General features: G+C 38.3%; 1 long non-coding RNA gene and 7 gene segments (V, D, J or C); all 8 read right to left on the bottom strand.

Moving 5' to 3' along the window:
• Positions 1–7394: 7394 nt before the first annotated feature.
• Positions 7395–7994, bottom strand: LOC118494192. The segment is given in 2 exon segments: positions 7395–7792; positions 7880–7994. Coding segments are annotated over 2 exon segments (432 nt in total).
• A 3114-nt stretch (positions 7995–11108) lies between these two features.
• Positions 11109–11682, bottom strand: LOC118494193. The segment is given in 2 exon segments: positions 11109–11523; positions 11620–11682. Coding segments are annotated over 2 exon segments (429 nt in total).
• A 635-nt stretch (positions 11683–12317) lies between these two features.
• LOC116051915 lies at positions 12318–12806 on the bottom strand. The segment is given in 2 exon segments: positions 12318–12647; positions 12732–12806. Coding segments are annotated over 2 exon segments (348 nt in total).
• Positions 12807–12905: 99 nt separating this feature from the next.
• On the bottom strand, positions 12906–13477 carry LOC118494206. Its single transcript, XR_004896283.1, has 3 exons — positions 13321–13477; positions 12990–12994; positions 12906–12917 (listed from the first exon to the last, which is right to left on the bottom strand). It is a non-coding gene; the product is annotated as an uncharacterized LOC118494206 (long non-coding RNA).
• Positions 13478–13785: 308 nt separating this feature from the next.
• LOC116051963 lies at positions 13786–14213 on the bottom strand (the record flags this gene model as incomplete). The annotated part of the segment is given in 2 exon segments: positions 13786–14060; positions 14149–14213. Coding segments are annotated over 2 exon segments (318 nt in total), but the record flags the coding sequence as incomplete, so codon positions are not given.
• Positions 14214–15390: 1177 nt separating this feature from the next.
• Positions 15391–27717, bottom strand: LOC118494172. The segment is given in 3 exon segments: positions 15391–15530; positions 27352–27519; positions 27608–27717. Coding segments are annotated over 3 exon segments (357 nt in total).
• On the bottom strand, positions 16407–17017 carry LOC116051925. The segment is given in 2 exon segments: positions 16407–16737; positions 16827–17017. Coding segments are annotated over 2 exon segments (333 nt in total).
• On the bottom strand, positions 19511–20027 carry LOC116051906. The segment is given in 2 exon segments: positions 19511–19851; positions 19949–20027. Coding segments are annotated over 2 exon segments (354 nt in total).
• Positions 27718–27998: the final 281 nt, after the last annotated feature.

Consider the following 27998-nt stretch of genomic DNA (forward strand, 5'->3'; position numbering starts at 1 on the left):
CTGGGAATAATAGAGATAAGAACTAGATGTGCTTATATAAGCGATCCATTCCAGTCCTTTTCCAGGAGCCTGTCTGACCCAGTTCATTTCGTAGCTGCTGAGTGTGAATCCAGATGTTGTACAGGTCAATCTGTGAGATTCTCCAGGTCTTTTAATCGCTGGTTCAGAGTCTGACCATCAACACCTGTCAAGAGGATAAAAAACATCAAGTGGCATGAGCTGATGACACCAAATAAAAGCTATGTCAAATAAAAGATCAGTGAAAATCTTCACCTGTCCAGCAGATAGTTAAAAGCAGCAGTCCTGTCCTATAGTCCATCATGTTAAACTGTGTGTCCACTGTTCTCTGTCCTCCTCTCTGCACTCAGATAAGTAGAGGTGAAGATATCTGAGTTTTGCATTGACTCCTCCTTTTTTGACTTTCTCCTAACTGTATTTTGTGTTTTCACAAATCATCTCACCGTATCTCTTACCATTTTGACTTTGTTTAACATTTTTAAACTGATGTTACTAATCCTTTTTTATTTTTTACAGAAAGTCACTCTGTAACATTTGAATACATTTATTTACTCTCAGGTTTGTCCAATGCAAAGTACCAATTATGGAATAATGTAATATGAATAATATAAATTGCTTTCAGTTTAAGTAGTAGGTAAATCACCTTGTCGGCTTGAGATAGGTAAACAACATCTCATGTCTCCTAAAGTTATTTTTGATTAAATTGCTGTTTTTCATGTGAATAAAGCTCACGTACAATATTATTAGATCAAACATCGATTTTTAAACTAATAAAATTCAGAGCACAGAATTCAACTTCTGAAGAAAATTCAGCTGTATTTATTTATATTTATATATTATTTATTTATAATTACTTATTATTAATTATTAATTTAATTAAATAAGGTTAATATTAAACACTTTCAAAAAGTGCAATTCAGTCTGTCTTGTGGGAGTATAGACAATGATGTATCAGTGATTGAAACCTCCAAGTATTTAAACTAGGGCTGTCAAAATGAACCCCATAATAAAGAGTTAACGCAAATGCTTTTAACACCACTAGTTGTTTCTGATGTAGGATTAATGCACGCACATTTTGTGATTTGGGCCTCAAGACGCTCTTTAGTTTTGGGAAACCAGGATGTGATGCACAGTAATGTTGTGGGTGGCTAGCAGAAACAACCCTTGAGCAGAAATGGATAAAGAAAAGAGTTTTGAATGGCAAGTTCAGTTTCAAAGCCCTTCCAGATGGTTCTCTTGACAAGACTAGGAGTAGTGGTGGAATTGTGGAAATTGGTTCTCTGACAAACACATTTAAGATTGTTGATGAAAAAAAAAATGATGCTATGGAAGAGAAACTGACTTTTTGAGGATTAATTTTAAATCACCATTTAAAAAAATCTAAAGACAGAGAGCTGGTGTTGAAACCATTAGTGGTCTGAGGGCTCCTCCTCTGGTGGCTTCATGTTACAAGTGTTCAGGCTCTGAGGGGTTTTTGTTCAGGTCTACTGATGGTTTGTGTTACTGTGGCTCTCTGGCACAGTAATACACAGCAGTGTCTTCAGGCTGCACATTCTGTCCGTTTAGAGTCACTGTGAAGCTGGAAGAGTCAAAGTTAACACTGGACTTGTTCTTCAGTGAATCTTTGTAGTATGTGGTGCATCCAACACAGCCATATCCAATCCACTCCAGTCCTTTCCCTGCAGGCTGTCTGATCCAAGCTGTGTAGTAGCCACTAAGAGAATAAGAGACCTGACAGGTGATGGTCAGACATTGACCTGGCTGCACAGTCACAGAGGTGACACAGTCCATTGATTATTTGTACTGCTTGTGGGAAGAAGCTGTTAATCATCCTGCTGGTCCTAAAGCTGATGTTGTAGGACCTACAAAAGTGGCTACAATGTTTTGATTTGTTAAATATGTTCACTTCCTTTTTATGGCTGTACAATTTGGTAATTTCAGGATATTGTGTGGATTTGGTTCTGTATAGGAAAATCATTTTCATAAAAAAAAAAAAAAAAGTACATTCTGAAAATAATGTGGAAGCTTTTCATTTTTAAATGTTACCAAAATGTTGATTTTGGCATGATCTTCATGCAGGTATTTGTGAAGACGTGGACACTGTTTCACCACACTAATCCAATCAGCAGTATGGCAAAAAAGTGATACTGATAAAGCTGAATGTCAGTGGTGGTGAAAAAGAAAGAGGAAGTTTTTGTATGACTCTCCTATTATCGTCTCTCACTGTCTGTCGTGCACAGTAATACACTGCTGTGTCCTCAGTCTTCAGACTGTTCATCTGCAGATAGACTTTACTGCTGGAGTCATCTCTGGAGATGGTGAATCTCCCCTGGACTGACTGGGAGTAATAGAGATGAGAACTGCCTGTGTGTACAAAACCGATCCACTCTAGTCCTTTTCCAGGAGCCTGTCTGACCCAGTTCATAGGGTAACTACTGATTGTGAATCCAGATGTTGTACAGGTCAATCTGTGAGATTCTCCAGGTCTTTTAATCGCTGGTTCAGATTCTGTCAGAGTCTGACCATCAACACCTGTTTGATGTTTTTGGCACTTTTACCAACAAGCGATCTTTATTGTGTTTTTGTGTGTTTAATGTTGAGTAATAATATTTCTCAGGAAAGCAGGACGTTATATAATGAAGAGAAAAAGGGTAATTTATTATCTAAAAATGATATCGAATATAAAATTTAGGGGGAAAAAACTTTAGAATTAGTAATATTAAAAATATAATGTATAAAATATATGATATAAATATTACATTCACATATCATCTTAATTATTTGGCTTCATCAGCCCAGTAAGAATACTGTAGGATTTTTGTACAGCTGCTCAACCAACTCCAGTCACTGTGGGTCTCGAGCACAATAATAAACAGCAGAATCTTCAGTCTTCAGACTGTTCATCTGCAGATACAGCTGCTCTCTGCTGTCGTCTCTGGAGACGGTAAACCGGCCCTGAACTGACTGAGAGTAGTAGATGTTAGTACTGTGGATACTCGTAATCCACTCCAGTCCTTTTCCAGGAGCCTGTCTGATCCAGGCCATATAGTAGCTACTGAATGACAATCCAGATGTTGTACAGGTCAATCTGTGGGATTCTCCAGGTCTTTTAATCGCTGGTTCAGATTCTGTCAGAGTCTGACCATCAACACCTGTCAAGATATAAAAAACATCACATGAATTTAGTTACACAATTCAAAACTATGTTTAATCAAGATCAGTGAAAATCTTCACCTGTCCAGCAGATAGCTAAAAGCAGCAGTCCTGTCCTATAGTCCATCATGTTAAACTGTGTGTCCACTGTTCTCTGTCCTCCTCTCTGCACTCAGATAAGTAGAGGTGGAAGATATCTGAGTTTTGCATTGACTCCTCCTCACAGGGAGGAAACATCTGGACTGGAGATATTTAATGAAACTGAGTCAGAGTCAACCCTCCAAGTCAGCTGTTTTGACCTTTGTCTGACATGTTTTAATTTGTGTAAAATGTGTACGTACAGTTATCATCCAGCACGAAGGACGTCTATATTCCGATTGGTTGCTGCCGTTTGCCGCTGCTTGCCGCTGAACCGCGTCATAGCTCATTACCATAAAGTTGACATAGTTTCAACTTTCTGATTGACACTCTGGTCGCTCAAAACGCCCAAAACGCGACGGCGACAGATTTGCCGCTCCTTGCAGCTGAGAGAAGCCAGCTTCCATTGAAAATGAATGACTTCCGGTAACTTTAGAAGCTCAAGTCTGCGGCGGGGTGTACGTACAGTAAGAGGTGATTTTGGGGCAGCCAGCCTTCCAAAAGAAAGCACAGGCAACAGAGTCTCAGTTCACCTGTCCGGGAGGCTCTGACACACTTTCCGCACTCCGTGTCCGCGGACAGCTGTAGGCTTGTACCGGTGTTGATGCTTTGTACATCGTCGGACACATGCAGCCACTTTCCTGAAACTGCTTGCGAGACTGCACAAGTCCACAGCGGCCCGCGGCGTGTATGTCCGAACCTGTCTCCAGCGCCTCAACCTGCAGGTTGTCAGCTGTGTGTCTGCCTGTCTCGGATGGCCGATTTAACTCGACGGTCCTCATTGATAGTGTCATGTGTCACGTAGCTCTCCACAAGCAGAAAAAAGAGGAGCTTACCTGTCAACTATTTCTGCTATGAAATAGGCCTACTACAGGGACAGACAAGATGTATTTTTCTGACAGTATATTGAACTGAGAAATATTTTTTTAAATTCAGGTACGGTATGGTGATTAATATCCACAGCAATACAACATGTATTGAATAATAATGTGAATAAAAAGATGCAAACATTCATCAACACCAATTACAATCCAGCTGAATCAATTACAAGATTAACTCAAACCACCATCTGCATTAAGAGGAAGTTAAACTTCTCTAGCACCAATAATCACATTAAAAAGTAAAAAAATAATCTTCTGACTAAAAATATATTAATGTGACTTACCTGTTACTGTGACTTTAGTCCCGCTGCCCCAGTAGTCGAGTAATCACAGTGCTGCATCTCCACTCACTGCTGGAACAAAAACCTGACATACCAAAAATAATGTGTGAAAACCTCATAACGTGACTAAAGAACACATAGAACAAGTATTTGATACACTGCCGATTTTGCAGGTTTTCCTACTTACAAAGCATGTAGAAGTCTGTCATTTTTATCATAGGTACACTTCAACTGTTAGAGATGGAATCTAAAACAATAATCCAGAAAATCACATTGTATGATTTTTAAATAATTAATTTGCATTTTATTGCATGACATAAGTATTTGATCACCTACCAACCAGTAAGAATTCCGGCTCACACAGACCTGTTAGTTTTGCTTTAAGAAGCCCTCCTGTTCTCCACTCATTACCTGTATTAACTGCACCTGTTTGAACTTGTTACCTGTATAAAAGACACCTGTCCACACACTCAATCAAACAGACTCCAACCTCTCCACAATGGCCAACACCAGAGAGCTGTGTAAGGACATCAGGGATACAATTGTAGACCTGCACAAGGCTGGGATGGGCTACAGGACAATAGGCAAGCAGCTTGGTGAGAAGGCAACAACTGTTGGCGCAAGTATTAGAAAATGGAAGTAGTTCAAGATGACGGTAAATCTCCCTCGGTCTGGGGCTCCATGCAAGATCTCACATCGTGGGGCATCAATGATCATGAGGAAGGTGAGCGATCAGCCCAGAACTACACGGCAGGACCTGGTCAATGACCTGAAGAGAGCTGGGACCACAGTCTCAAAGAAAACCATTAGTAACACACTACGCCGTCATGGATTAAAATCCTGCATCCATGTCCAGGCCCGTCTGAAGTTTGCCAATGACCATCTGCATGATCCAGAGGAGGAATGGGAGAAGGTCATGTGGTCTGATGAGACAAAAATAGAGCTTTTTGGTCTATACTCCACTCGCCGGAAGAAGAAGGATGAGTACAACCCCAAGAACACCATCCCAACCGTGAAGCATGGAGGTGGAAACATCATTCATTGGGGATGCTTTTCTGCAAAGGGGACAGGACGACTGCACCGTATTGAGGGGAGGATGGATGGGGCCATGTATTGCAAGATCTTGGCCAACAACCTCCTTCCCTCAGTAAGAGCATTGAAGATGGGTCGTGGTTGGGTCTTCCAGCATGACAACAACCCGAAACACACAGCCAGGGCAACTAAGGAGTGGCTCCGTAAGAAGCATCTCAAGGTCCTGGAGTGGCCTAGCCAGTCTCCAGACCTGAACCCAATAGAAAATCTTTGGAGGGAGCTGAAAGTCCGTATTGCCCAGCGACAGCCCCGAAACCTGAAGGATCTGGAGAAGGTCTGTATGGAGGAGTGGACCAAAATCCCTGCTGCAGTGTGTGCAAACCTGGTCAAGAACTACAGGAAATGTATGATCTCTGTAATTGCAAACAAAGGTTTCTGTACCAAATATTAAGTTCTGCTTTTCTGATGTATCAAATACTTATGTCATGTAATAAAATGCAAATTAATTACTTAAAAATCATACAGTGTGATTTTCTGGATTTTTGTTTTAGATCCGTCAGAGTTTAAAGTGTACCTATGATAAAAATGACAGACTTCTACATGATTTCTAAGTAGGAAAACCTGCAAAATCGGCAGTGTATCAAATACTTGTTCTCCCCACTGTACATCCTGATCAGTATTATCCCCTGATGTCATCCTGGGATCATGTGTTTTATGCTGATTCTTAATCAGTTCTTAAAGTTAAGATTTACTGCAAGATGACAAATACTGTGCACCAACTCTGACTAAACTACTAATTTATTAACTTTTAACCACGAATCTGCTCATTAAAAATGATAAACATAGTAGTTACCTCATATTTCAGTAGGAAATATTCAGTCCTGAGCTTTTTTTTTCATCACAAGAATGGGAGAGCGTTAGATTATTGCTCTTAGGTTTTTGTATGGATCTATATCTCAGTGCCCCACCCATACCATCACTGTGATAAACCCTAATACAAAACCAAACACTGTTTCCTGCACTGGAGGGAAGGGGGCCTGTATTATCAGCAAGGGGTAAGAATAAAACAAAATATTCTAATCAACATAACTATATTTAAGGTTGTAAGTTGGTTAAAATGTGTTTTGCATTAAATATATATATTTTTTCAGTTTATCAAAGTTTTAAATTCAATTTTGTTTTGTTTTATTTATCATTGATATACCATGACATGACTTATGTATGTATTTGAAAATGAAAAAAAACTAATTTTTTTTTAACATTTAAAAAAAAAAAATGAATATATTGATAGAACACAATGCCAATAAATGTTGGCCAACATCCTTTTATTCAGACCATAATACACATTTTTTTTTATCCAAAAACTGTTCATGACAATGTGTTGAACTGTGGCACTGAATATTCTATAATAGTAAAAAAAGAAAAAAGCTTGTTGTGCTTTATAAGTCCAGTTAAGTTCTGTAGGATTTGGTACAGCTGCTCAAACAACTCTGTGGCCATCAGGCACAATAATAAACAGCAACTTCAGTCTTCAGACTTTTCATCTGCAGATACAACTTCTTTCATAAAGGAAAAAGATTTTGCTAAGATCTATGAACAGACAAAAACAATCTTTCAAGTCACAGTTATTTTAAAACTGAAAGAGAAAAAATGGCAACAAGGTTTTGGTTTGTTGATGCTTCCTTTTAATGGCTGTAAAATGTGTGAATTAAAGGATTTGGTGTAAAATTGGTTCTGTCATTCTGTCATTTTCATGAAAGAAACTTGTGTACAATCTGAAAATCATATGGAAGCTTTTTATTTTAAATGCTACCAAAATGTTGATTCTTGCATGATCTTCATGCATGTACTTGTGGTACTTGTGTACTTATCAGCAGTATGGTACAAAAAAGGAATACTTTGTCAACTATATGATCCCAGTGGTAATTGTAAATAGAGGAAGTAGTTTTTGTATGACTCTCATATTATCGTCTCTCACTGTGTCTCTTCTGGCACAGTAATACACTGCTGTGTCCTCTGTCTTCAGACTGTTCATCTGCAGATAGACTTTACTGCTGGAGTCATCTCTGGAGATGGTGAATCTCCCCTGGACTGACTGGGAGTAAAAGAGATGAGAACTGCCTGTGTGTACAAAAGCGATCCACTCCAGTCCTTTTCCAGGAGCCTGTCTGACCCAGTTCATATGGTAGCTGCTGAATGTGAATCCAGATGTTGTACAGGTCAATCTGTGGGATTCTCCAGGTCTTTTAATCGCTGGTTCAGATTCTGTCAGAATCTGACCATCAACACCTGTCAAGAGGATAAAAACATCAAGTGAAATAAGCTGATGACACCAAAAAAAAGCTATGTTAAATCAAGATCAGTGAAAATCTTCACCTGCCCAGCAGAGAGTTAAAAGCAGCAGTCCTGTCCTATAGTCCATCATGTTAAACTGTGTGTCCACTGTTCTCTGTCCTCCTCTCTGCACTCAGATAAGTAGAGGTGGAAGATATCTGAGATTTGCATTAACTCCTCCTTTTTGATTGAACAGTGTCCTTTGTTAAATCTCTCCTCAAAACATATTTTCATGTTACGGCTTTCTCCTTAACGTATTTTGTGTTATTCTTACAGTAAGAATAATCTTTCTGTATTCTATTTACATTTTTAACGTAATATCATTATTATCCATGTTTTACTGTAAGTCACTCTAACATTTGAACACATATTTACTTGGCAGATGTTTTTTGTGAAATGCAACTTACAAATAATGTAATAGTGTTACGGTTTATATATAAAAGTTATCAAGATAATTATCATTGGAAAAATGTGTTTTCGTTCATTAAATCACCTTGTATGCTTGGTTTGAGATCGACAAACATTATCTTATGCAGTGATGGGAATAACGGCGTTACTAACAGCATTACTTTTTTTCAGTAACAAGTAATCTAATTGATTACTCTTACCATCTTAATAACGCCGTTACCGTTACCGCCAAAAAATGTGGCGCGTTACTATATTTGAAGCAGTTTTTTTCATCAGACCAACTAGATCTCTGAGTCTGAGCCGAGAGGAAAAGACTTTTTTTACTGTTCTTCCTTGGTTAGTGGGCAGTGCACGAGACAAGCGCATAAATGCTGACGATTGGCTGAGGTTGAGTAAAATGTCATGTTAAGCCAATCAGAGGCAGAGTTGGGGGGGTGTTCGAAAGCACGCATAGTCGGACACACACAGGGCCGTTTAAAGGAATTTGGGGGCCACAAGCAAAATGGACATGGAGGCCCCCCCAACCCCCCGCCCCGCACGCACGCACGCAAAGCCTACAGGAACCACAGCATAGCCATAAAGTTTAAGTTCACCCACACTTCATATAAATAAAAAAAGGTTTACAGTGCATAAACTGCTGTTGCATAAACTGTGCATAAATAAAAAATGTTTAAAGTGCAAATACTCGTGTTGCATATACTATTACTAATATAATCCATCTGTCGAGGTACAGAATGCATCACTGAATGTCTGACACCTAGAAATTTGACAGGCACTACTGTATAGTAAAAATTCTGAAATGTCCATGGGCAAAAGTGACTGGTATTTACACAGTTTGGTGGGAATTCAATAGTGATTTGCACTGTTTTTTTTTCTAACAATATGACAGCACACACTTATCAGTTTAAACTCTGGGCTGTGCAGGATATCAGCTATAATTATAGAGCTCGTGGTGGTGGTACCTTGTGCTATAGAGGAAACATCAGCACTGAGAAGTGATGCATCGGTTGATGTTGAGGATGAAGTTGATGGTGTAGCTGGGAAAATAATTTTAAAAAAAATCTGAAATTACCTGTGAAGTACGTTTTACCATTTCACTGTTAGCATATTGAAAGAGGTCACTATTAACAGCTCAGCTCAGTGAGAGAAGTTCACTCTACCTTCATCAGTGGAGGTATCCTTATAGTCTAGGCAGAATTTCTGAAAATGTGCTTATTTAAAGTGCTGGAGGCATTTTGTGATTATTTATATTGAACAACATTTCTATGGGTATTAAGGGGTGCTGAATCCAAATCTGCTGTATATGAAGCTCAAAAATGTCCCAAAATGCCTCAAAATTGAGAAATTCAAAATGGCCGCCACCGCCAGGCTGAAATCTGTTTTTCAGTATATCTTTTTGACTAAACAAGGTACAAACATGAAATAAATGTGCTTTTGTAAGTTTTCCTACATGGGCAATTCAATGCCATATTCAGATTTGAGATGTAATGTGAAGAAACTGCTTAGGTATTGGAAAAATGTTTGTTTTTACTATGAATAATTACTCCGTTATTATTATTATTATTATTATTATTATTATTGTTGATATTATCAGGCTACATTTACTTACTTTGTATTTTGTTTTGAGTTCAAATGTACAAACAAATACTAAAAGTTACAAAGTTTAATTAAATGTTCACAGGTTTTCACACATGGGGAATTTAACATCCTGTCCTGATTTAGATCAAGTGTCAATAATCAGCTTGAAAATCACACAAGTATAGAGAAAAAGGTGGTCATTAGTGATAAAGAAGTTGTCAATCAAATAAGATCCAAAAGCAGGAAGATCCATGGGTCATGTTGATATCATTGAACTATATCCCAGTAGAAGTTACAGTGACAGCTTATTCACAGTCCTTTTCAATGTTTCAATGCAGTTGCATGCGTCTATACATTCCATGCGACTCTTTCTGAATAGAATAGATTAAATAGAATAGAATAGAAAGATTACAACCAGTACAAGTACAGGTACATTGGAATACTCTACCAGTCTATAGTATATAGTCACATTTGTACATTCTTGTACACAATGATCAACATCAGCTAATTCCCTATACACATACCTGCAGCTGCAGCGTTGGCTGAGGCATCCCTTGGTACACCCACATGAAGTGAACTCCCTGCAGGCTTTAGGCATAGGTGGCAGAGAAATTAGCCGTGGCACTAATTGACCTTCATTGTGCATCCATCCCATTTCATCCACTGGAGCAAGATCAGGATGCGGCAGGTGAGCTTGGTTCCAGATTGTCGCTTGATAGTGTGAACGCATGATATGAAACTTCACTGCATCTGAGGTTGGAGGCAGAGTCTCTTGTGGACGACCTTTGCAAAACAACTTCACTCTTGCTTTGTTGCATGCATCAACCTCGGGCACACCATACATCTTACAGATGTAGCCTGATAATAATAATAATAATAATAATAATAATAATAATAATAATAATAATAATAATAATAACTGAGTAATTATTCATAGTAAAAACAACTATTTTTCCAATATCTAAGCAGTTTCTTCACATTACATCTCAAATCTGAATATGGCATTGAATTGCCCATGTAGGAAAACTGTGTGTGTATATATATATATATATATATATATATATATATATATATATATATATATATATACATATATTTATTTACTTATATTGTTTGTTCTGTTTAACCTGTTTGTTTAACTTATTTTAGAGAATGTGACCTGCACCTACAACACCAGAACAAATTCCTTGTATGTATAAAAAACATACTTGGCAATAAAGCTTTTCTGATTCTGATTCTGATTCTGATTCTGATCTATCAGGGAGTAACTGGCCACATATACTCTGCTGGATAATTTATTTGTTTACATTCATTTTACAAAGTGTGTGTGGTTGAGTCATGCTGGTTGCTGGGTATTTGTGCAGGTCTCTTGGTGGTTTGTATCACTGTGGGGTAACGTACACAGTAATACACAGCTGTGTCCTCAGGCTGCACATTCTGTCCTTTTAGAGTCACTGTTAGAGCAGAAGTGTCTCTGCTGTAGCTGAACTTGTTCTTCAGAGCATTATTTTGAATAAGGCCACTTGTTCCCCACTGATGGGAAATCCAGTCCATTGGTTTTCCTTCACTCTGTCTGATCCAACCTGTTGCATAGCTGTTATCAGTCAAAGAATAACCAGAGACCTGACAGCTGATGGTCAGAGACTGTCCAGGCTGCACAACCATTGAGTCTGTCTGGATGAGATCAATACTGTTCACACCTGTGGAAACACAAATCAACATTATCTCCATCATCCATCTGACTATTCAGTGTTTCTAATGTGTGTATTAGAGTGAATCCACTGAAAGCTCCTCACAGGATCCAGCAGCCAGCAGCAGTATCAGAGCTACAGAGAACATGTTGATGTTGAAGCTGAACTGATGTGAACTCTTCTGTCTCTCACTGACACACACACACACAGTTCACTTCTTTATGAGGCAACACACAAGGAGGCTGATTTACATACTGATGATAGTAAATCAGCTGACTAAAGTATATTTGAATAATTCAAAATGAAGATGAAATGTTCAGGTCTTCATGTCTCATAAAGGAAAGGTGGAACTTTAACCTCTGACAAAAACATGTTAGATAGTTAATGAAAAGATTTTTGTTTGTAGTTTGACTAATTAACATCACAATGATGTTTCCTAAAGAGTATTCCATTACTGATGCAATTAGGATTTACATAATTATTAAATAATAGTGACACTGACTTTGAGGATTAATTTCTACTGTAGTTATATTACATTCGTTTAAAATAAAGTTGTGAGCTGAATTTATTCCATCACTTGAAGATTATAGTTATGAACATATAATGATTTATCATTGATTGAAATTTCAAAGTATTTAAATTGATACAAACTGTGGCTGTCAAATTGAATTAAGAACCATTTGTGTTGTGTATGTTTCTCTCTTTACTGTAACAGAGAGCTGGTGTTGAAACCATTAGTGGTCTGAGGGCTCCTCCTCTGGTGGCTTCATGTTACAAGTGTTCAGGCTCTGAGGGGTTTTTGTTCAGGTCTACTGATGGTTTGTGTTACTGTGGCTCTCTGGCACAGTAATACACAGCAGTGTCTTCAGGCTGCACATTCTGTCCATTTAGAGTCACTGTGTTGCTGGAAGAGTCCAAGCTGATACTGAACTTGTTCTTCAGTGAATCTTTGTAGTACGTTGTGGATCCAACACGTCCACTTACAATCCACTCCAGTCCTTTCCCTGCAGGCTGTCTGATCCAAGCTGTGTAGTAGCTGCTGAGAGAATAAGAGACCTGACAGGTGATGGTCAGACGTTGACCTGGCTGCACAGTCACAGAGGCTGGCTGGGTCAACTGCTCACACTTCACACCTGTTAAAAAAAGAAAAGGTTTTCTAACAAATGATCAAGTTGTACTGCAAAAGAAGAACTACTGACTTTGACAAAGAGACTCACATCCAGCTAACAACAGCAGCAGCAGAGCTTCAGAGAACATGGTTTATGTTGAAACTGACAAGATGTGAGTTCTGATCCTCTTTAACCTCCACTGACAGTCTCATGTGAAGTCTTTATAACTGGGTCACCAGGAAGATTTCTGAGTTTGCATAGATTCAAACACATGGCATGTAATTGTGGGTTGGTCTGGAGCTACAAAAAGAAAAAAAGGAACCTGTTGTTATTATAAAGGTTAGCATTAACTAATGTTAGCTTCACACTAGCTGGTGTTTTTATACTAATTTCAGTGTCCAGCTCAAGCTTTTTGACTTTAACATGTAGTGTCTTTGTTAACCTCTGTTTGTCAGAATGACCATAACTCGACAGTGGCTGCAATGCTTCATTTCCAGCTTTGTCCAGCTGTCCACCTATTTTCCCTTTGTGTTAATGACAAAAAAATGCCACTGCGGGGATAATGTCCCAAAGTATCTATTAAAAAATGCTAATATCTTTCACATGTCTTACCTGTGCGCTGGCGCCAGGGTTGCCTTGGTGGAGCGGACGCCATGCTGACTGCCGAGTGAATACTGCATGGATGTATTAAGAGAACGGAATACTGTGGTGCATACATTCAAAGTCGTACATGGAAGTGGGAGAAGTCATTGTTCCTGCTGAACTGCACAATCTGGCACAGTTTATTGCTGTTATAGTGTAATTGGTACCACGTGTTGTCCAAAACAGTTTTTTAAATGGAACTTTGTCACTGGCATCAGTTTCTTTAGTAAAAATCACATGTATATGGTGGATAGAAAGCATTCAGTCATAGTTCTCGCAGTAACACAATTTCCTGAAGGCAACATGACTGAGGAGAGTCTTCTGCCTTCTTTGTTAGGCTGCTACTCATAATTCCACGCCCCTCTGAGTTGAAGCCACGCCCCCTACGCAAAATCAGGGCCAAAAGTCTGAAACTGAAAAAAACTGATCTGAAACTGAAAAACAGATCTGAAACTGAAAAAAAAAGATTTGAAGCCGTAAAAAAAAATAAGTTTTGAATGTGAAACTTCACATTCAAAACTGCAGAGTCTTCTTGTTTCAGACTTTTAACCTCTAAGGGCACAAGATTTTGGGAAGTGTCTTTGGTGATGGAAAACTGGCCTCGGACACTTTGGGCAAATATTGTGTCAGTTCCGCTATCAATGCGTCCGATCCATTCCAGTCCTTTCCCTGGTTTCTGACGAATCCAGTGCAGCCAAGCTAGAGGCAGTCCGTTCACATTACAGGACAGAGTGACTGGTTGTCCAGGTCTGCTCACCACTGGCTCTGAGGAGGTGAGGGACTGGCCCTGAGCAGCTGGAAGAGACAGAGTTTACATTACAGGGAGCCAGCCGACATCCAAAGCTCCATTTCTCCTCCTTCACTCAACCCCGACTTCACTCACCTGAAATGAGAGCCAAGAGGAGGACACTTTGTACAACTGTCATGGTGGGAACTTGACTCAGTCTGCAACTGCAGAGGGTTATGGGGATTATATAATGTGTTGACAGAATGGGTGGGGATTATGCATTACATGCAATTAACATTTAGCAGCGGGAGATACAGTTTTCCGTCAGAAGTGCTGGACTCTGTAGGAAAGAGAGAGAGAGAGAGAGAGAGAGAGAGAGAGAGAGAGAGAGAGAGAGAGAGAGAGAGAGAGAGAGAGAGAGAGAGAGAGAGAGAGAGAGGTTTTCGAAACAGACTGAAATAAATATGTTCTTCATTGTTTTTGACAGTTTTTCAACTGTGTGCATTTCTAAGAGGGTAAGATTGTGTGGTGTGTAGTTCAATGTATAAAGTACAAGCTGTAATGTCAGTCTAAGACGTTAATTTAAAAGGTTATTGTTCACCTAAGTGAGGTGGATTACTGCTAATAGAGGAAACAATGTGACAAAGGAATGCTTAGTTTTTCCTCCAAGAGCCAAGGAAGTAAAAGTTTGCCTTATTGCAGTATTATTACAGTATCCATTCAGCTTCCAACCCAATGGCTTACATACACAAGAATAAACAGCAGCTCCTTCAGTCTTCTAGCTGTTTATATTGAAATTGATTTGAAATGATGAAAAGGAGAACTATACAACTAAATTAATATATGAAGAATCAGTCACTGCTGATCCAGCACCTAAATGTTCTATTTCTGTTGGGGTGAAGCAAGCTCTCAAAGGGTCTGAGTATAAAATTGTAGTTTTGAGTGGCAGTCAGTCAAAATCAATGAGATAAGCAGAACTAAGTGTTTCCATATAGAGGACAGAGAAACTTGAGACTGACCCCTTCTATGGTTTTTATGAAAGAAAATGTAACATTATTTGTCACTCCCACTTTAGATGCCACATGGCTGAAATGTGTATGTAGTATTTATTTATTCATACCTGGATAAAGATTATTTTGCTGTCTTTGGCTCTTTTGTAAGGAAGTGATAATTGATAGGACCCCCTCTAAAATGATATGCTATATCTCAAATAAATTCAATAAATTGAAATTAAAGTAAGATATTGTTGTTGGTAGTTAATAATGTCTATCTTTTTCAGGGCACATTGTCATGTTTTTATTGAAAACAACAAAAGCTATAAAAAAATATTTTTTTCTAAGAATATATCTATAAGAACGGGATCTGCAGGATTTTGTACAGCTGCTCAACCAACTCCAGTCACTGTGGCTGTCGAGCACAATAATAAACAGCAGAATCTTCAGTCTTCAGACTGTTCATCTGCAGAAACAGCTGCTCTCTGCTGTTGTCTCTGGAGATGATAAACCGGCCTTGAACTGACTGAGAGTAGTAGATGCTAGCACTATCATATTTGATAGTTGCTAACCACTCCAGTCCTTTTCCAGGAGCCTGTCTGATCCAGGCCATCCAAGAGCTACCAAAGTTAAACCCAGAGGCTGTACAGGTCAATCTGTGAGATTCTCCAGGTCTTTTAACCACTGGTTCAGATTCTATTAGAGTCTGCCCATCAACACCTGTCAGGACAAAAGGAAAATGTGAAAAATGTCAGTTATAGAAATTAAAACTGTGTCAAATAAATATCAATGAAAATCTTCACCTGCCCAGCAGATAGTTAAAAGCAGCAGTCCTGTCCTATAGTCAATTATAGCCTATAGCCTATAATTCTATTTATTTATTAAATTCATTTATTAATGAAAAATGAATGTGCAAGAGTCTTAATTTGTGTAACATGTTTATCAGTATTAACATTATAGCCACATGTATTCTAACAATACACAAATTACATCTGTTTTTCTCAAGGTTTATTCAAAATACTTAAATTATGTTTAATCTTGGTATCAAGGCTCTGTTTCTCATTGGTCTCTGTGAGCAGAATGGGCAGCACATGAGAGCATTCACAATAATATAAATAATCGGTTTCATTCTGATCACCAACATCTAGTATCATTTATGACAACTGCTTTGTATTGATCTCACTGTGTCATACTATTATAACATTCATGGTTAGTATTTATGAATAAGACTTTTTATTTTGATGTATCATTGATTGTAATTTTAAAGTAATTAAATTGATGAAAACTGTGGCTGATAAATTGAATTAAGAACCATTTGTGTTGTGTCTGTTTCTCTCTTTACTGTAACAGTGGTCTGGTGTTGAAACCATTAGTGGTCTGAGGGCTCCTCCTCTGGTGGCTTCATGTTACAAGTGTTCAGGCTCTGAGGGGTTTTTGTTCAGGTCTACTGATGGTTTGTGTTACTGTGGCTCTCTGGCACAGTAATACACAGCAGTGTCTTCAGGCTGCACATTCTGTCCATTTAGAGTCACTGTGTTGCTGGAAGTCTCTAAGTCGATACTGAACTTGTTCTTCAGTGAATCTTTGACGTTTGTATCTCTACTAATCCACTCCAGTCCTTTCCCTGCAGGCTGTCTAATCCAAGCTGTGTAGTAGCTATCAAGAGAATAAGAGACCTGACAGGTGATGGTCAGACGTTGACCTGGCTGCACAGTCACAGAGGCTGGCTGGGTCAAATGTTCACACTTCACACCTGTTAAAAAAGAAAATGTTTTGTAACAAATGATCAAGTTATAATGCAAAAGAAGAACTGTTGACTTCAACAAATCCAGAGAGACTCACATCCAGCTGCCAACAGCAGCAGCAGAGCTACAGAGAACATGGTTTATGTTGAAACTGACGTGCTGTGAACTCCACTGACAGCCTGATGTGATGTTTTTATAGCTGAGAAACAAGGAAGGTCACTGAGTTTGCATAAAATCAAACATATGAAGCATCAATGTTGGTCTAACTGGAGTCAATAGAAGAGTTTGTTCAGTGTTATTATATCTGCAGAGTGAAAATATGTGTGTCATGTTTTATTTCTTCATATCTAGGTACAGATATGTATTAAACTGTCAATATTGTCTCCACATATTTTCTAGACTTTCATTTGTGTTAATACACAACAATAATACCTTATTGAATATATTATTATTCTATCTTTAAACATTAATAATCTTTTTTATATAAAATAGTTATCTCCATACACAATACAAGTAAATTCACTCTAAACAATAATGTTAAATGCTGTCATCACTCATCTCCACTTTCAGCTGTTTTCTCTTAATATATTTATATATATTAATAATTTTAATAAAACTACAGTATGTGATGGAAAGAGTGACATATTCTTATTTACCTATTGATTTTATTACAGAACAATATGAATCATTTCAGAGTTTGAGTATCAGTCAGTTAAGATCAATGAGAACAGCAGATCTGAGTTTCTCCTTTTAGTAACAGAGGAGAGAGAAACTAGACACTGACTGTCCTCTAGTGATTTTATAAAAGAAACAGTAACATTATTTTTCATTCTCATAGATTCCACATCATATCATTTACAGACAGTATTGTGTCTTATTTTGTAGAAATGTAAAGTATTTGTAGAAGTTTAATTTCAGCAACCAGATTGTTGGGCTGTCTTTGGACCTTGTATCAATGAGTGATCTTTATTGCGTTTTTAATGTGTTTTCAAGTTTGTGTATAATACAGGGAGGATTATTCATTTATAATAAAAAAACATATATGAAAATAAAATTACAGAATATAAAACAACTTAACAACCTGAAAACAACAAAAATGTAATATAAAATGTTTAAATATATACATTTTATGAAAAATATTTCAAACTTGTGCACTACCAGCCTGAAAGAATGAGTACTGCAGGATTTTGTACAGCTGCTCAACCAACTCCAGTCACTGTGGGTCTCGAGCACAATAATAAACAGCAGAATCTTCAGTCTTCAGACTGTTCATCTGCAGATACAGCTGCTCTCTGCTGTTGTCTCTGGAGATGGTAAACCGGCCTTGGACTGACTGAGAGTAGTAGATGTAGCTACTGTCATAGCTACTTGCAACCCACTCCAGTCCTTTTCCGGGAGCCTGTCTGATCCAGGCCATCCAGTAGCTACTGAATGACAATCCAGATGTTGTACAGGTCAATCTGTGGGATTCTCCAGTTCTTTTAACTGCTGGTTCAGATTCTGTCAGAGTCTGACCATCGACACCTGTCAAATAAAGAAAATAATCAGTTGCTTTTCTATTTTGGTAATGTTTTAAAGACAACTTCAAATCAAGATCAGTGAAAATCTTCACCTGCCCAGCAGATAGTTAAAAGCAGCAGTCCTGTCCTATAGTCCATCATGTTAAACTGTGTGTCCACTGTTCTCTGTCCTCCTCTCTGCACTCAGATAAGTAGAGGTGGAAGATATCTGAGTTTTGCATTAACTCCTCCTCACAGGGAGGAAACATCTGGACTGGAGATATTTAATTAAACTAGGAAATGAATGTGCAGGAGTCAACCCTCCAAGTCAGTTGTTTAAATGTTTGTCTGACATGTTTTAATTTGTGTAAAATGTTAGCCGGCATTAACACCACAACCATATTCATTCTAATAATACACAAATGACATCTGACACATAAAAAACAAAAGTTAAACCCAGAGGCTGTACAGGTCAATCTGTGAGATTCTCCAGGTCTTTTAACCACTGGTTCAGATTCTATTAGAGTCTGCCCATCAACACCTGTCAGGACAAAAGAAAATGTGAAAAATGTCAGTTATAGAAATTAAAACTGTGTCAAATAAATATCAATGAAAATCTTCACCTGCCCAGCAGATAGTTAAAAGCAGCAGTCCTGTCCTATAGTCAATTATAGCCTATAGCCTATAATTCTATTTATTTATTAAATTCATTTATTAATGAAAAATTAATGTGCAAGAGTCTTAATTTGTGTAACATGTTTATCAGTATTAACATTATAGCCACATGTATTCTAACAATACACAAATTACATCTGTTTTTCTCAAGGTTTATTCAAAATACTTAAATTATGATTAATCTTGGTATTAAGGCTCTGTTTCTCATTAGTCACTTTGAGCGTAATGGGCAGCACATTAGATCATTCACAATAATATAAATAAACAAAAGTTTAGACACGACAACTGACAACCGCAGAGGAGAGAGCAGATTTAAAACAGGATGTCATGCTGTGATAGGCTTGTGACAAATGCCCAACTCTGATTGGTTTAATTAACGACACAGCTGAATCTGATTGCCTACTGACAAGTGACATGCTGAGAAACAGCTGATCAACTAGGAGTGATGAAAAAGGAATATGAAGTCTTCCTGTAAGAACTTACGCTGAGCTACATTTGTCTTGTGTCTGTTTCTCTCCTTGCTGTAACAGTGAGCTGGTGTTGAAACCATTAGTGGTCTGAGGGCTCCTCCTCTGGTGGCTTCATGTTACAAATGTTCAGACTCTGAGGGGTTTTTGTTCAGGTCTACTGATGGTTTGTGTTACTGTGGCTCTCTGGCACAGTAATACACAGCAGTGTCTTCAGGCTGCACATTCTGTCCATTTAGAGTCACTGTGTTGCTGGAAGAGTCCAAGCTGATACTGAACTTGTTCTTCAGTGAATCTTTGTAGTATGTGGTGCATCCAACACAGCCATATCCAATCCACTCCAGTCCTTTCCCTGCAGGCTGTCTGATCCAAGCTGTGTAGTAGCTACCAACAGAATAAGAGACCTGACAGGTGATGGTCAGACGTTGACCTGGCTGCACAGTCACAGAGGCTGGCTGTGTCAACTGTTCACACTTCACACCTGTGGAGGAAAACATGTTGAGTATTGAATCAGTGTAATAGCAGTGAACAGTGTGCTGTGATCATACTGTCAGTGTCTCTGCCTCAGTGAGACTTACAGGATCCAGCAGCCAGCAGCAGCAGCAGCAGAGCTACAGAGAACATGGTTGTTATTGAAGGTGATCTGATGGGAGCTTCTCTTCTTCTGCTGCAACTGACAGCATGAGATCAAGTCTTTATAGCAGACTGTGAAGAAGTTCACTTTGCATAGAGAAGGACACTGACAGGCTATAAAAGAAGGATGGACTATCCTGTCACAAGTAAAGCTTTAAATTGTGATATGAAATATATTTTTGACACATGAAAGAAAATGTAGTTATTATTACAAACTTAAAACAAACTTAAATTCCATTTGTTTTTAACAAATTGTCTAACACAAGTCAAACATTTCAGACAAATAGATTTATATTTACAACAGAATCAACAGATTAACAGAATATTTAATGTCTGCTTCAACTACAGTATATATGGGGGATCTGCAATAAAACATGTGTGAATGGAACAGTTTTATTGAGACTCTTTCTCTGAATGTGTTGATGATGTTGAACTGAAGCTTATTATGTGAATGAGAAAAGAAGAAAGCAAAGTTTTGACTTGTTTTGACATGTTGAGTTTTTGTACAGTGTTGCTCCTTCCTGTGTCACTGTGACTCTCGAGCACAATAATAAACAGCAGAATCTTCAGTCATCAGACTGTTCATCTGCAGATACAGCTGCTCTCTGCTGTTTTCTCTGGAGATGGTAAACCGGCCTTTGACTGACTGAGAGTAGTAGATGTAGCTACTAGAACCGCTGATGTAAGCAATCCATTCCAGTCCTTTTCCAGCAGCCTGTCTGATCCAAGCATTATTATAATCTCCACCAAACCCAGAATATGTGCAGGTCAGTCTGTGGGATTCTCCAGGTCTTTTAACCACTGGTTCAGACTCAGTCAGTGTTTGACCCTCAGTACCTACAGACATTTAAACAGCTCATTAGTTTCTGTAATGCAGCCATGTTGTCTTTGTACCAGGAGGTTTATCAGAAAAACATCTCTTGTTCTTACCTGCCCAGTTAAATGACAGGATGAGAAAAACAACCAAATAATCAGGTGTGATCATTGTTAAAGCCAGTTGTCTCTGTCCAGTCTACAGCGTGTATGTCAGTGATTTAGTGTCTGTCCTTCACTCTGCAACACATATGTAGAGATGGAAGAGGTCAGAGATTTGCATTGACTCCTCCTCCTATAAGAGAAACTCAACACATCTCTGGGGGGAAATAAATGATAATTTTACATTATGATTATCATTATGATGCCATTAAGGGCCATCCATACTGGATATAACATGCAACACTTACAGCTCGATATCAACAATAGACATTATTAACCATTACTGTAAAAGCATGTTTAATTTACTGTTTTGTAAACAGGAAGTCACACACCACAACAGCAGCTGTTGCTTTTTATAATGTGCATGTATGTTTGCGTGTGTGTTTGGTTTAGAGACACTGTGACATTCTCCTTAGTGTCATGTGACGTCTTATCTTCTACTGCCACCTGGAGGTATTCTTGAAAATAAATTGTATGAGGTGTTTTTGTCAAGCCTCTCTGCTTCCTTTAACCAGTGTGTGTTTTGCACAGTAATACACAGCAGAGTCCTCTGGCTTTAAGTTAGACAGTCTCAGATACACCATGCTGTTGCTGTCATCTCTACTGATTTCTACATGGCCCTGCACACTGCTGGCATAAGTGTTACTACTTGAAGCAGAGAAGCCTCTCCCTATCCATTCCATTCCTTCTCCTGCAGGTTGTCTGATCCAGTGCATGGTGCAGCAGCTAAATGTGAAGCCAGATCCCCTGCACGAGAGACTGAGAGTCTCCCCAGGCTTTTTCACTACTGAACTGGAAGGAATAGACTCCATACTTTGACCTGTACAACCTGATGAGATGAAAGGAGAGAAGAACCACAGAATAAAGTGAGACAGGCATCTGGGAAGTTTTCTGGTGTCACTGACTGACCATCAGTCCATGTTGTCTGAGAAAAGAAAACACAGCAAGAAGCAGGAGAACTCACAGGGCAGAGAGAGAGCAACCAGCAGAAGAGTGAGTGTGTTCATCATCCTGAGGCTGGAGATGTGACATCTGATGCTCCACACAAAGAACAAGAGCAGTCAGCAGGACAGAAGTACACTGCACACACTGAAGATTTGCATCAGGACATAATGGGGAGGGAGTGGCTCCTAAACCAGCACTCTGTTATAGTTTGTATAATTTATTATTTGTTCATTTTTTAATTATAGTTGCTTGTCATTCTATGTTAGATACAATATCACATTCAGAGACAAGAGCACTTTTTGTTTTGTATTGTTCTATCGGTTACACTTTGTAATTATAGTAGATGAATTGTCGTGAATTCATGCATGACTTCATGCAAGAAAGATCATGAATTCATGTTGTACTTCAGGAATGTACAAAGATTAATAGGATATCATGCATGACTTAATGCAGGAACATTACGTTAATTAATGCATCAATTAAGGTATTTGAATCATCAAGATTTCTGATTTATTAATGATGTTCATATCTTCTTCAAAGAATTGACCAGTCACAGCAGTGTACATTTATTCAGAAAACCTGTACTGTGGGTTGGTAAAATAATACTGAGGTCACTACATTGACACAAACTACAGTATACTGCAGATGCATTTTTATGGTTCCTGTATTCACAACAACATAAGGCACTTAAACAGTAATGCCTGAGAACAATGCTCACCCAAGTAGGATATTTATGAATTTTACTTTTTACTAACTTACTACTTGACAATGTTTTTTATTTGACGGGTCACAAAGATTTCCAGTCCCATTATTATAAAGTGTTACCGTTCTATAATTTAACCATAAATAAAGGCCGTTTGTATGGTACATGTTAAGTTGAACTGAAGAATTAATGATTACATTACATTTGACGCTTTTATCCATAGCAATCTCATGTAAATTAGTGTTTGAGTCACATGCTGGTTGCTGGGTATTTGTGCAGGTCTGTTGGTGGTTTGCATCACTGTGTAGCTTACACGGACACAGTAATACACAGCTGTGTCCTCAGGCTGCACATTCACTCCTGTTAATGTCACCGAGCTAGTAGACGTGTCTGTGTAGTGATCAGTGTTGGGAGTAACGCGTTACAAAAGTAACGCAATTACAGTAATGTATTCCTTTTTGCTGTAATGCAGTAATATAACGCATTACTAATTAAATTTCGGTAATATTATACTCGTTACAATCTCAGTAACGCGAGTTACAACGCATTTTAACGCAACATTTAGTGGTGCATTGGTTTTTTTAAGAATTCACCAACACCGCGACACATTTCTTCACAGGAAAAAAAAAAAGCCGTATTATTTTCCTGTCGCTGTATTCGATGGTTGAGATGACTGCAGAGACAAATACATTTGCGAGATGGATATTATTTTCAGGAGTTATTACGCTGCGTTGAAGTGAGCTGTCCTTTTTCTGTTCCCGTGGTCAGAACCAGAGACGGTACGGACAGCATGTATGTCCCAACAGGTGACGGTACGTCAGCGGCTGACAGATATAAACATGTCGGGAATTAATGTTGAGGCTTGCTACACGTAAATATCGTTGCATTTTTATCAGCCGTGGAGAGTAACTACGCCCGTAGTGGAATGGCTTCGAATGACGACCAAAAACGCTTGTCTTTTACTGTGACCATTTACTGTTCAATATGTTGCAGTTTTACAAACAAGAAAGTGGACATGTTGCATCTCAGTAAGCTAGCAAGAGTAGGCTACACAACAGACAACTTCCGTGTAGCCTACTTCAAAATAAAAGCACTTCCTGTGACGGTTCGCAGTAAAACTAAATTACTGTTAAATAAGGTTGTGTAGGCTACCTTTTCACAAATCAGCTGTAAATCAAGTACTGTAAATAATGTTAATAGTGAGTTTTAATCACACTATAATTGAACATTTCCTTTAGAGTGTTTTAAACTAAACAACATGAATTTCTTATTGAAGTGCTATAAACAAACATTTTACAACAATGCCATACTTTTGAGTATTTTCATTTTCTCCTACTTGCCTATTACATGTTTTACTTATCTATTTTGTATAGCTTTAGTTACTTTGCATATTTATATTAATTATACAAAATATAAATAATCTATGATGTATTAAAGTGGATAAAGACGAGACTTTATTGATCCGGTGGTGAAATTCACAAGCTAGCTGCCAAATCAAACTTCCCCTGTTATTTTGGTGAAAGTAACTCAAAAGTAATGCAAAAGTAGTGTAACGCATTACAATTCAGAGACAGTAATATTGTAATATATCTAATTACTCTCAAATGACAGTAACTAGTAATCTATAATGTATTACATTTTGGAAGTAACTTGCCCAACACTGGTAGTGATCAACAACTTACCCATTACCCAGGTTAGCTCTTACAAGTACCTTGGTGTGCATATCGATAATGCACTTAGCTGGAAGGACCACGTGAACACTCTCTGTTCCAGATTTCAACAGAGGATGCTTTTTCTACGAAGACTTAGAGTGTATGGAGTTGAGCAAAAAATGATGTTGTTGTTCTATCATGCAATACTAGAGAGTATTCTAAGATATGGCATCACAACATGGTATGGTAACCTAACAGTACAGTCCAAATCACAGATTGCCCATCAAGTACAGACAGCTATGAAGATTATGGGGGTCAAAAACATCTGTCCCCCCAGACAATTTATGAGCAGTTGGTTATCAGACAGGCACAAAAAATAGTTTCCGATCCGACTCACATACTTCACCCAGAATTTCAGCTTTTACCCTCTGGTAGAAGATTCAGGGTTCCTAGATGCAGGCTAAACCGACATAAACACTCATTTGTGCCTATGTCCATTAAGCTTCTCAACACCACCATGTAGGCTGGCTGGGTTGTGTCCTATTTTGTCGGGCGATAAGTAGCGTACTGCATGGGCTATGTGGAAATGTGTCATTTGTGCAATATGTAGGCTATTAGGGTGTCATTTATGTCATTTGTGCAATGCATAGGCTATTGGGGTTGTGCAATATGTTAGTTGTCCAATGCGTAGTCTATTGAGGTTGTGCATTGTCAGTGCATTATGTAATTTGTGCGATACGTAGGCTATTGGGGTTGTGCAATATGTCAGTACATTGTGTAATTTGAGCAATATGTTTAGGGATGGGCAATACCGTTTGCTGTGAAAAATCGTACTGTGCAAGCACTGTGCCACACTTATTGCGGAGAATACGACCGACGGGGTTGTTCAATGGGAAGTGCCAATGAAAGGAGTAGTTAGGGACTGTTCATTATTTAATTAAGGGGCCACCAGAGGAGTTTTGTGGCCTCTAACCTAAAAAGACTTGACCCTCTCCTCGTCATTAATAATTCTCCTATTACCCTGCAAAATTATTTAAAAAAAGAGCCATTATCCTCCCCTTGCATGCAAGTTTGCACTTAGCAAAGAAATACAGACACCATTTGATTTTTACAGCCATGATGTACAGGAGTTAACCTCTGCATTCTCATCTTACACATCCTACTCTGTTATGGTGTAGTGGCCATTTCAGTAGATTTACTCACTAACATTGTTGTGGAAACACAATAAGCACTGGAAACTAAATGCACACTTCATGCATTACTGCATTACTTCAGATACTAAGTTACTCCTCTAGTAAACTAGTATTCACATGAAATAAAACAATAAAACATTGAGACCATTCAGCAAAGGACGCTGGGATATAACCAATTCAACACTGGTTGCTATGGACTTGTCACTAGGCTTCGTCATTGTATATTTTAGCACATAGGTAAAGCTGCCGAAGCTGAACGTTATTTTCCAAAACACATATGTTTATTTTTAAAGCAGATTTTAAGTTACATTGTAACAATTTATCAATTCGCCCTTATGAAATCCCATCGCGGCACGGCTGTTTTGGAACACAATAAACAGACGCTTAAATTCAACTAAAATGTAACAGTGAACAATCAGTGTTCGACCTACAGCCTGTTGAGATGCCTCTCCAAACTCACCATAAAACGTTAAAACACGTTGAGAAAATTTATTTATTTTGCCGTAATCCAATGACACGGAAAAAAAGTAATCCACAGCGATCAGTAGATCCACAAACAGAGTCACGGTGTATCCAGCAAGGACGATATGAGCGTCACATTCACCAGCCAGCTCAAAACAGGTGAACGAGGCCTCTCCACTTCGCCGTTTAAACAAAGTGGAATTAAACGTATAAAAGTCTAAATCTACACAAAACCCGCAATCAATTAGTAAGCTGACATCACATTTATATACATGGCATTTAGGAAACCTTTATTGCAAGGTTGGCATGGCAAGATGTCCAGATAGTGTAACAGTAACTTTCGTTTTTTGCGTCCTGCTGCTCCCATCGTCAGCCAGGTAATATATTTTTTTACTAAAGCAGTATATGAAATCAGATGAATTACCTATCACCATTTAGTTGTTTTGTGTTATTTAAGATATTTATAAAATATCTGGTCATGCCAGATGTAATTATTCCACTAATTTTTTAAACAATGCAATTACCTGTTTGAGCCACCAGGGGGCAGCGCTCCTCCTGCCCCCCCAAGCAAACTCAGCGTATGCGGTCAGACCCATCTGCTAGGGGGCCGAGACTGAGAGCTACATGGATAAATATGCACCAAACAAGCCACTTTGAAATTTTGCTCTTTTCATGAATAAAAAAGTTGGGTTTTACCTTCATATGTGTGTGGTTATGTCAGAAATAAAATCATATATCAAATATCATGCAGCATGATTTTTACTAGTTTTTTTTCAGAATTCGTAAAAGCCAGTCATACAACAATCATACTCAAATGTCTGTGTTGTCTCATTTTGAATGACTTGACCTGAGGACATTAGTCATGTGAGACAGTGCAGAGTTTATCAGCCCAGGGAGGATGAGGAAAGACAAGAAATGTTTCTTACTGCAGGAGTTGAAGTAGTTTAATTTAAGCAACCAGATCGTTGTGATGTTTTTGGCACTTTTACCAACAAGTGGTCTTTATTGTGTTTTTGTGTGTTTAATATTGAGTAATAATATTTCTCAGGAAAGCAGGACGTTATATAATGAAGGTGAAGAGACGAAGGGTAATTTATTATCTAAAAATGATATTTAATGTAAACCTTAGGGGAAAAAACATAGAAAAAAATAGTAATATTAAAAATATAATGTAAAAATATATGGTATAAATATTACATACATATATCATCTTCATTATTTGGCTTCATCAGCCCAGTAAGAATACTGTAGTAGTTTGTACAGCTGCTCAACCAACTCCAGTCACTGTGGCTCTCGAGCACAATAATAAACAGCAGAATCTTCAGTCTTCAGACTGTTCATCTGCAGAAACAGCTGCTGTCTGCTGTCGTCTCTGGAGATGGTAAACCGGCCCTGAACTGACTGAGAGTAGTAGCTACTACTGTAGATACTCGCAACCCACTCCAGTCCTTTTCCAGGAGCCTGTCTGACCCAGGCCATATAGTAGCTGCTGAGTGTGAATCCAGATGTTGTACAGGTCAATCTGTGGGATTCTCCAGGTCTTTTAATCGCTGGTTCAGATTCTGTCAGAGTCTGACCATCAACACCTGTCAAGTGGATAAAAAACATTGAGTGAAATAAGCTGATGACACCAAATAAAAGCTATGTCAAATTAAGATCAGTGAAAATCTTCACCTGCCCAGCAGAGAGTTAAAAGCAGCAGTCCTGTCCTATAGTCCATCATGTTAAACTGTGTGTCCACTGTTCTCTGTCCTCCTCTCTGCACTCAGATAAGTAGAGCTGGAAGATATCTGAGTTTTGCATTGACTCCTCCTCACAGGGAGGAAACATCTGGACTGGAGATATTTAATGAAACTGAGTCAGAGTCAACCCACCAAGTCAGCTGTTTTAATGTTTGTTTGACATGTTTTAATTTGTGTAAAATGTTTATCAATATTAACACCACAACCGTATATGTATTCTAATACACACAAATGACATCTGACACATTAACATACAAAGTTTAATTACATGTATTCAATTATGAATTATCTTGTTATCAAGGTTTTGTTTCTCATTAGTCACT

Source organism: Sander lucioperca, chromosome 21, assembly GCF_008315115.2.
Source record: "Sander lucioperca isolate FBNREF2018 chromosome 21, SLUC_FBN_1.2, whole genome shotgun sequence".
Taxonomy (NCBI): Eukaryota; Metazoa; Chordata; class Actinopteri; order Perciformes; family Percidae; genus Sander; species Sander lucioperca.